The following is an 11,171-nucleotide window of genomic DNA, read 5'->3' on the forward strand; positions in this document are numbered from 1 at the left end:
TATACAAATCACTACGTCGTCACTCGCCCTTGATTTGTTTTGTCGTTAAGAGTTCTCTCTGTTGTCGTGTACGAATTAAGACTGAGGTGCTCGCCAACAACGACAAATGTATAATATACCTCTGCTTGCTACAGTGTAGACTATTCTAGAAACATCTAGCACAGTCTATTCTTTTAGTGAATTTTGGTTCGTTCGCTTTGAAATATTCTCGAAGATCTTTTTTCATTCACGTGTAATTCTGTTACTAAAACTAAGAAGCCATAGCTGAAAAAATATGATATTGTGTGAGTCCGTTTGGTAGAAATATTAAATATAATATAGTATATTGCCTTAAATCTGATTTTCCGAAAGTCCAATGGAAACTGAAAGTATGATTATGAAAATCTGACTTCTAAAATATAAATGGGTTGGCATATGCTGGCTGGATAACAACCCCGAAATAAATAAAGATAAAGAAAAATCGAATTATATCTCGTGTGTTGTGTATAATTTCTTGTTTTATTTCACCTTGTCAACATACAGACATAGGTTCACTTTTGTTATTATAATCATCGTCAAAAAAAATTATTGTTTACAATTACATATTACAACAAAATGTTATTGTAATCTCAATTACATTTTCTAATCATAATCGTTAATTTGTAATCCAATTCCTGTATTCCCGAAGCTGGTACATACTGTTTCCGTTATACCGTCGTTCATATTATAGGCTGAACCTAAACTTCATAAATAAATAAAACTGTTACTTAAATGATTTTTACTAAACCGCTATATTGCCGACATTAGCATTTGCTCAAGGTGACTGACTGCGTTCTGAGTTGCGGCTGACTGAGCATCAGGAGAAATAATAATATTGTTCGTTATCGACCACTGTGTCCCTTTAGAAAACGTATTTATGATACTCTGTGTGAAATATATAGATAAAAAGAGGTGCCTTACTTTGATGCGAAGAAAAAGTTACTTACATTCAGACGCATTTGTTTCAGACGGCGCATAGAGACATATCGAAGAAGGCAGTCGGAATGCGTGCCAAGATTCGATCAATCTTTCAGTGGTGCTTGCGAACAGCAAAACCTGGAGACGAGTGCACTTCAGAAGCGGTTTCTCGAAGGGAAAGGGAAGCGACAGGCGAAGAAGAGCGAACGCAAACCGGACCTGCCGGCGATATCTAGCAACTTGCATAGCAGCGTTGTTCATGTGGTAAGAAATATAGAGAACTCAGTTTAGCGACTTCAGACGACAGTTTCTTGGAATAAGTTTTGAAAGAAATAAATTATTTATAGTGTAATGTTATGTAAGGACGGCGAATCTTTCCAATACTCAATCTTTATAGTTTATCCACATATTACCTTGAATTAAGTTCACATATTACTAGGATTTCGTTTTTAATATTTTTGGGAATTTGAAGCGTTTGTTCACGAATATATAATAATAATAATAATATCAGCCCTGTATTATATACTTGCCCACTGCTGAGCACGGGCCTCCTCTACTACTGAGAGGGATTAGGCCTTAGTCCACCACGCTGGCCTAGTGCGGATTGGTAGACTTCACACACCTTCGAATTTCCTACAGAGAACTTCTCAGATGTGCAGGTTTCCTCACGATGTTTTCCTTCACCGTTAAAGCGAACGATAAATTCACAAAGAATACACACATGATTTTAGAAAAGTCAGAGGTGTGTGCCCTTGGGATTTGAACCTGCGGACATTCGTCTCGGTAGTCCGTTCCACACCCAACTAGGCTATCGTCGCTTCTATTACTAACTAGGCTATTCGTTCACGAATATGCTCACGTGAAATTCCAGGATAGGTAAAATATAAATAAATTTCATTTAACACGTCTGTGGTATGCTTTTTTTTAAATTCCTTGCCTTTTCGATTTGCCACAAATAATTTTAACATCGATTTCGACCCCCACATCTAAAAGCTTGTGGTTAATGGTCTTGCCAGCGACTTTTCGCCAAGAGTAGCAAGCACTGTAATTTGAAGCGTATCAACCTCTATTATATTCTTTAATGAGTTCGTCTTTTCAACCTTGTTTACCAGTCTACGAGGTTCATTTGCAGACAAAATTTACAGACCCTGAGTGATTGTAAATTTCGTACTGATTTGATTCCACCAACTCAGAACTTACAAGTACCGATATATAAGGTAAAAGACAATTGATTAAAGTTTTAGTTAAGGTAATTAAAAATGAAGGATTCATGGATATGCAACGAAATTAATCAAGGACAGTACAAAGACTTATGTTACTTTCATTTTCGCACAACAATTTAGACAATGTTTGTTCTTTTATATGATGACTTTACACATGTTTGTTGACTTGTAATAGAGCATTAGACTAATGCCCTAGAGAGCGGTACTTCGATAGTAATGAGTTGTTGTTTACTGATACAGCGCTTAGATAGCTATTGTGTAGGTTATCTCACCTATTAGCCTTGAGAGTTGTAAGAAACTTCCTGGTCGGTGTTTTGCATGACGTGCTCGGCTATTTTGCGTGTTTGTACTGATATCGGGTAAATAACTATCAAGGATTGTCACATACGGTTTCAGTAAAATGCGACGACACCGCTGAATGCGCCGATGCGCTCAAAGTGCATTATAAACCTGAATAATTAATTGCGCCGGTAATACAACGTGATGTGATGGGGAGATAATTAATATAGCGGCACGTGCTGGCCGCAGCGGCGTGTACTCGCACCGGATGTAACTGGACGTCAATTGACTTGACCCTCTGGCATTACATCCCGTCCCTCAACGCTCCACACTTACGCAGCACGCGACACATAACAACTCTAACGCTATTGTACTAAACTAATTGTTTTTTTTTGTCTTAATTACGTTGTTGTCCTTGGAATCCATTGTAATGAGATAAAAAAATTAAACATAAACATTCAAATTAGAATCCATGAAAAAAACATAAGATTCTTGTTTAAAATTCTAGTCTGAATGTACAGTGGTATTCAGGCTATAGCCGTGGTCGCATGTATAACATCGATATTTTTGTAAGTTGGCACCTAAAGAGCTAATTAGATTCATAAACTCTTCCGACTATAGATAGTCTGATAAAAATGTATTTGAGATTTCAAACTGTAATTGCAAAGAGAAACTTCAGCGCGTAGAAAAAACTGTTTGCTATTTAGTTGCTAATATGGCAGTTCCAAGGTCTCGGCGTAGTTTTTATTGCGTGGGTCAGTCGCAGCTTCCCCGCAAGGTATCTCCTTTTACTCGCTTCTAACCATGCCTACGTAGGTACAGTAGGGCGGTGTGCGGTTGTGCAAACTGGGCGAGTTTCACAACAAACGCCTCGCATTGTCTCGCGCCGCTCACCGCGACGACCTCCGTGCGCCTGCGCCGCCGCTGCCGCTGTTTTCTAATACATTTTTATGCTTTATGATGAATTCAATTATTGTTACAAAAATCCCTTAGCATTAATCTCAGTTATGTCTATCCCTAGATTGTTTCATGCATTATCTAAACCCATATGTAGAACAAAAAGTTTATTCTCCGTTGATTCTGAATTTGACGTATTAGGTTAGAAGTTTTATATTAAAAGGATAGAAAAAAAAAGGTTATGTGCACAATTTTTGCGATATAGGTATGTAAATATTTGTATGTATATGTATGTATTTGTAAAGTTGATGGCCTCTGTGATGTATTGATATTAAAGATCAGCACAGTCCAACGGTAACGCAACACTTCCGAGCCGTTGGCGGCGCAGGGCGGACGTCTCCGGTGTGCTGTGCTGTACTTACTGTTTACGTTATTGTTTTATTTCACTACCAAAGAACACATAAAGTGAGGACACCACATTGGCGACGAGTAAACGCGCAGTAAGTAAAATCACACCGAATTTACGAACTTAGTACCTGCTCACGGATTTTGATCAGCAAAATATTTTGTTTGAACAGACAAACAATTATGTATATTTTGTGTTCCGACACTTAGTATATCCTCACGTTTCGGTAAATGTAAGTATTTACCATAGGAAATAAAATTATTGCATACGTACAAAAAAAAAAAAAAAAATCATGTTTCTATACAATTTAATACAATAGTATTCTGCTGTTGATCAAAAACCCGTTTGCCAATACCTATCGAGTAATAAAATACTCGATCAAAGATTCGTTATGTTCCAGCGATGATATCGCTTATTACTTATTATAACAATATGCCGCCTCAATAATAATTCTGAGGATGTGCCAATGCGTTCCTGCCGAAAGGTAAAGAGTGTCGTAAAACAATAAGGCTAAGAATTACGAACAAATACAAAGAAAGTATTGTGAATTCTGTCTATCGTTGGTTACCGGGCAAAATATCCGACTCAAAACGGTGTTTACTTTTAAATGGCCGTCTTGTTAATATATCGAATGACTGTTTTGTTTCGTGCAGGTACTTTTAAACTGCTTTAGATTTTGTTTATATAATATTAAATATGAGACAGTACCGAGTTCTCTTGTTATGTACGCTATTATTATGTTTAGTACAAAAAATCTTTAGAACAAAGCTTATTACACACAGTTGGTGCTTAAAGTTTAAACAAAAAAAAAAAAAAATTAATAACTGTACACAAATTTTAATAATTTCTTACAGATTTAAGATACATTTTCTTAGGTATAGATTAATTGAAATCAGTACATTTACGAAGTCCCCTCTGTTATTTACAGATCGTCTCAACATGTCACACTTACAAATAACAACAATCGAACCATTTAACTGCGAGGGTGATCCAGTCTCTATAGGATCCCGTTGGGAAAAATGGAAACGCGCTTTAGAAATATATTTTATAGCAACCAATGTCAGTGATCATAAAACAAAGCGTGCGATTCTCCTTCATTCTGGAGGAATGACATTACAAGATATTCATTTTAATATACCCGGAGCTCACGTGACTGATCCCGACGCGACTGATGTATATGAAATTGCGATAAAAATTAGATGAATATTTCTCCCCAAAACAGAGCTATTTATTTGAAAGGCATGTATTTCGTTTGATGAAGCAAGAGGCTGTCGAAAATTTTGATTAAATTTTAATCCGTCTTAGACAACAAAGCACCAAATGTAATTTTGCAAAGGAAGACGAAAGTCTCATCGACCAAATTACAGAAAAGTGTAGCTCAAATAAATTAAGGAAAAATATTTTGACGCTTGGTGACACGGCAACGATCGAAAAGATAATTGTCGAAGCTAATTCTTTAGAAACTGTCGAAAGACAACTAACGGAGTTCCACGATAGACAGAGCAATACTTCAATCAGCCTTAATAAAATCGACACAAAAACTACAAAACAATACACAAAAAAAGAGGTTAATACCTGCTGCCGGTGTGGTAGTAAAAATCACAAAAGTGATAGTAGTACCTGCCCTGCAAGCAATGCAAATTGCATCAAATGTGGCTACAGAGGCCATTTCCAAAACCAGTGTAGAACAAGGGCCAATAAAAGAAAGAGTTCCCACCTCTCGTCAAATGACAATAATAAAACTAAGCAGCAAAAAACGAAAGCCACAAAAAATACAACTGTGGACTATATATTTCACATCGATGGCGATGACACAATTGACTGCCAGGTAGGTGGAGTTAACATCAAAATGCTTATTGATTCTGGTAGCAAATCCAATATCATTAATGATAAAACTTGGGACCATATGAAACAATCAAATGTTGTAGTCTTCAACCAACAAAAAACTTCAGACAAAATATTTCGAGCTTACAGTGCCAAATATCCGTTAAAAGTTTTGGGTTTGTTTGATGCACAGATAAAAGTTGGTCCCAAATCATTAAAATCAACATTTTATGTAATTGAAAATGGATCAAAGAACCTTTTGGGAAAAGAAACAGCCATTTCTTTAAACGTCCTTAAATTGGGATTAGACATCAATGCCATTGAGCAACAACAATTTCCCAAGTTCAAAGATATCCAACTCGAAATCACCATTGATAAAACGGTAACTCCAGTTTGCCAACCATATAGACGAGTCCCTATTCCTCTAGAATCTAAAATAAACGATAAAATAGACGAACTGGTAAAATGGACATCATTGAACCAGTAGACAAGCCATCATCTTGGGTTTCTCCTATGGTACCGGTTCTAAAACCTGATGACGATATACGTATTTGTTTAGATATGCGTGCTGCTAATAAAGCTATTATTAGAGAAAATCACCCTTTACCCACCATGGAACAGCTAATTCCCAAATTAGGTAAAGCTACTTTTTCAAAATTAGATATTAAAAATGCTTTTCATCACGTTGAACTTAAAGAAAGTAGTAGAAATATAACAACTTTCATAACTAGCAAAGGGCTTTTCCGATACAAACGACTAATGTTTGGAATATCATGCGCACCTGAACATTTTCAAAAAATTATGGAAAAAATGTTATTACCATGCCAAGGTGTGGTAAATTTCATAGATGATATTGTTGTCTATGGGTGCGATGAAAAAGAGCATAATGATAGGCTCCAACACGTTCTAAAAGTCCTCAAAGAGAACAACGTATTATTGAACAAAAAAAAAGTGCGTTTTCAAAACAAAATCTATCCAGTTCCTGGGCCATAATCTTTCGTCAGTAGGCGTTAAACCACTTAATAAATATATCAAAGCAATACAAACATTTAGACCACCGGAAACCATAGAAGAAATCCAAAGCTTCCTTGGGTTGATTAATTTCGTGGGAAAGTGGATTCCAAATTTATCAACCTTAACGGAACCCCTTCGGCAGTTACTTAAGCAACAAGGGCACAAAAAGACTAACATTTCGCCGCTGTGGCAAAATAAGCAAGTAAAGGCTTTCGATGAATTAAAAAGTCTCTTGCCAATATTCCTACCCTTGGTTATTATGACCCAAAAGATCGTACCCAAGTAATTGCCGATGCAAGTCCTGTAGGTTTAGGAGCAGTACTGCTCCAGTACGATAATAGAGGACCCCGAATAATTGCTTTCGGGAATAAAAGTTTAACTGACGTTGAAAAGCGATATTGCCANACCGAAAAGAGGCATTAGCCTTAGTCTGGGCGGTTGAGCATTTTCATATGTATCTATATGGTAAACATTTTGAGCTTATCACAGATCATAAGCCTCTTGAAATTATATTTGGACCGCGATCAAAGCCATGTGCACGAATCGAACGTTGGGTTCTTCGATTACAGGCATATGACTATAAAGTGATCTATAAACCCGGGAAATCAAACATTGCAGATCCATTATCCCGGCTGTGTAAAATAGCTCCAAACTGGAGAGTCCGTTTGAAGATGAATATCATGTCAACCAGATAGTTCAATACGCGCGACCTGTAGCATTATCCCTAAAATCTATCGTTGAAGCATCAAATGAGGATAACGATATAAAATTAGTCACAGATGCCTTAATGCATAACGTTTGGGATGCGACCATTAATAACTACAAGTTATTTCAACATGAGCTATGGTTACATGATGGTGTCTTGCTAAGAGGAAATAAAATAGTGATTCCTATTAAACTTAGAAGACAAGTCTTGGCAGCTGCTCATGAGGGCCATCCAGGTATTGTCAATATGAAAGCTAGGCTACGCTCAAAAGTTTGGTGGCCTAAAATTGATAAAGATGCGGAAAACACTGTAAAAAACTGTAGAGGCTGTACTTTAGTTTCAGCCCCTAATCCACCAGTGCCCATGAAACGACGTGAACTCCCGTTGAAAGCCTGGATGGATACAGCTATTGACTTTCTGGGTCCGCTGCCAAGTGGAGATTATTTATTTGTGATTATTGACTATTATAGTCGATACAAAGAGATTGAAATTATGAAATCTATCACTACACATGAAACTATAAATGTATTAAAAAATCTTCTCACGAACTGGATATCCAACTAGTATTACAGCTGATAATGGCCGACAGTTCTGTAGCCAAGAATTCAAAACATTTTGTACCGAACATGGAATTACGCTTTTTAATACTATTCCTTACTGGCCACAACAAAACGGTGAGGTTGAGAGGCAAAATCGAGATATTCTCAAAAGACTGAAGATAAGTCAGTGCGAGAAATCAGACTGGAGAGATGATTTGTTAAAATATTTAATGATGTATAACAGTACACCTCACTCCTCCACAGGAAAATCCCCATCCGAACTGTTCTACGGAAGGCAATTTAGAGACAAACTACCCTTTTTAATAGACCTCGAAAATAATTATGATTCCGAAATCCGAGATAGAGATAAACTAATGAAAGAAAAAGTAAATCAAACGAAGACAGGAAAAGAAGAGCTGCTATTAGAGAATTAGAGATTGGTGAAAAGGTATATGTAAAGAACTTAATAAAAGAAAACAAACTGGTTCCAGAATTTAGCCCCACACCTCACACTGTAATTAATGCTGAAGGAAGCGACATAAATGTACGAAATGAAGAAACAGGCCAGGAGTATAGGAGAAACATAGTACATTTGAAGAAGGTAGAAGGTCAATGGAAAGTTATTGGTGATAAAGACACTCCTGATAAAGACAAATCTGATTAAAGACATTTAATTTCTAAATATACTTGATAATGTTATTTTGATATAAGTATAAAAAATATAACGCTACATGCATAACGAGGGTTCGATTAAAGATATTTGGTTTAATATTTTATTTTTATAAAAGGAAGAGATGTGATGTATTGATATTAAAGATCAGCACAGTCCAACGGTAACGCAACACTTCCGAGCCGTTGGCGGCGCAGGGCGGACGTCTCCGGTGTGCTGTGCTGTACTTACTGTTTACGTTATTGTTTTATTTCACTACCAAAGAACACATAAAGTGAGGACACCACAGCCTCCAAAGCTGGAAGCGAAAAAACATCTGATTTTAATTTAAGTAACTGGTCTTAAGAATTTGTTGAATATATAGCAAAAATTAACGTAGCTATTGCACGTGATAACTGACACGTGTCGTAATGTCTCGCATGTCATCCTTCAGGTACACTTCTGCCACGGTATACCAAGCTTATTTCCATCCTATAGTGATATAGCCTATAGTGATGTTTAGCATAAACTCTTATCCTGGGCAAGAGGCGTGATTATTTTTTATTGCTTTCAATGATGAGACGAACTTGCTATTCGCCTGTTGGTAAGCGCAACGATCGCCCATAAACAGTAGAAACACCGTCCAACACCTTGAATTACACAGTATTGTTTGGTATTTCACCGCGCTCGCCATCCTGAGACATGAGATTTTGTCTTATTACGTACAATAGTTACACTGGCTACAATGTTTTTTAAGAGGTAAAATAAAATTGAATGACGTAATCTTCAGTTCAGTGATCAACCTAGGAGTTCCTCGCGTCGTTATATCGTAAGTATAACGCGCTACTATAATACCAGTGATCCATTTTAAATATTGTTATCCCGAATTAGAATTTGTACTAAATAAGTACGTTGATGTCCACAGTAGAAAATGTTATACCAGTGCTCGTATATCGCTCTCAGGTGCCAAAAAACCGTCGTTATTACAGATCGATCCGTGAATCAGACATTTTTTTTGTTTTAAACGGTTAGTGACATATTTTAATACTAAATATTATGTATGTTACTGAACATTGCGGTATTTTAAGTATGACATATTATCTGCACAACGACGAAAGTTAAATTACGAAAGTGACCCTTTAAATACTACGACACTCTGTCTCTTTGTTTATGAAGATGATTAAAACCTGTTTTGACAAGCTAGTTTAATTGGCTACTTTCCATTTATATTCATAGTTCATTAATATGTCAGTTTTTAGCAGATTTTATTTGCCACCGACAGCCTTCTTATCACAAAAATAATATAATATTTTTGTTTTAGCAACAAAAGTTTGGGTGTGGTGATTACGAACCTCCGGCTAAGCTGCAATGTGGAGGTGGTGGCGGAGGTGTCACCGGCGAGGCTCTCACCAAGTTCTCTGTGGAGATCGTCCAGCAGCTGGAGTTTACCACTTCGGCGGCGGACTCACAACCGCAGCAAATATCAACTAACGTCACCGTGAAAGCGTTGACTAATGCTGTCAAAACATCGAGCTCGCCACCCCCACAACAACCGCCACCGCGTGTACCCACTCCCCTGGATTGTGAGCGAGAATGCAAGGCTGAATGCAAATCGGAAGTTGCAGATGATGAGTTTGTAGGTCTTGACGAGTGCGCAGCGGCATTAGAACGTGATGCTGCATCGGCTTTTCCGGGGCTAGCGGAACTCATTGGAGAAGACGATGGCGATGATGCCTTCGAAGATCTCATCACGGAAATATCCGAATATCCAGAGTTCATGAAAAACTTCGATTTAGATGGTGGAAAACTAAACGGTGGTGGCCTAGGCCTAGAGCCTTCCGAAGGTGAGCCTCCTTCGAGGCCTTACGGTGGAGGAGAGATGTCGCCGGCGGCACAAACTCTGAAGCACATGGCGGAGCAGCATCAACAGGCGGCGGGCGGGGACTGGGCTCGGTACCGCGGGTACGGCTACCGGCCGCGGCCTGCGCCGCCTCCCATCGAACACCTGCACATGACGCAGCAGCAACAACTGCATCTCACACAGCCACATCACAACCTACAGGTGCGTGCTTTATTTCATAGCCTTAAACCATTGCCCATTTACGAAGCTCTCACCAACTAAGGCACACACGTACAATGTACATAGTTCATTCTAAATTTACCTATAGGTATAATACTAGGTACGTGTACTCTACGTTCATTTTATTAGCATGCCGAAATTATTACACTGAATTAACATAGAAATGTATCTTTGAACGCCGCCGCAAGTGACAAAGTAAAGTTTGCCTAAGCGTAGTTTCGCGCCAAATTTCCCATAAGTTGACGTTACTCGCCTGAAATATTACGATACTTTGCAATATTCTTGTTTGATTACATAAACAAACGCAGTGTTAATTGGCTCATAATTATTGGAAATACTTTATTGTTGGGCAATTCATGACGTAAAGGGACATAAAAAACATGGAGTCTGGGGTAGTATCGACCGGGGCCGGCGTGCGCGCGCTGCCTCTCCACTTACCGCGTTTAGTTCCGAGCAGAATGTGATGCCTAGTATGGTCATGTATTACTCCCATGTTATTACGTCGTAACAACACTTTAGCACAGCTTCTAAAATTACACAACTTTAATTTCTTACTTCATCATTACTTATAATTCAACAACTTGTATCATTGTAGAGTGCATAAACCATGCTTCTATA

At 37.9% G+C, this 11,171-nt stretch overlaps 1 protein-coding gene across 1 annotated transcript; it reads left to right on the top strand.

The window, feature by feature from the left end:
• Positions 1-924: 924 nt before the first annotated feature.
• Positions 925-10,610, top strand: LOC119192010 (the record flags this gene model as incomplete). Its single annotated transcript, XM_037445861.1, has 2 exons — positions 925-1,200; positions 9,795-10,610. Coding segments are annotated over 2 exons (1,077 nt in total), but the record flags the coding sequence as incomplete, so codon positions are not given.
• Between the last annotated feature and the right edge of the window lie 561 nt (positions 10,611-11,171).

This window comes from Manduca sexta, unplaced genomic scaffold, assembly GCF_014839805.1.
Source record: "Manduca sexta isolate Smith_Timp_Sample1 unplaced genomic scaffold, JHU_Msex_v1.0 HiC_scaffold_2232, whole genome shotgun sequence".
NCBI lineage: Eukaryota > Metazoa > Arthropoda > Insecta > Lepidoptera > Sphingidae > Manduca > Manduca sexta.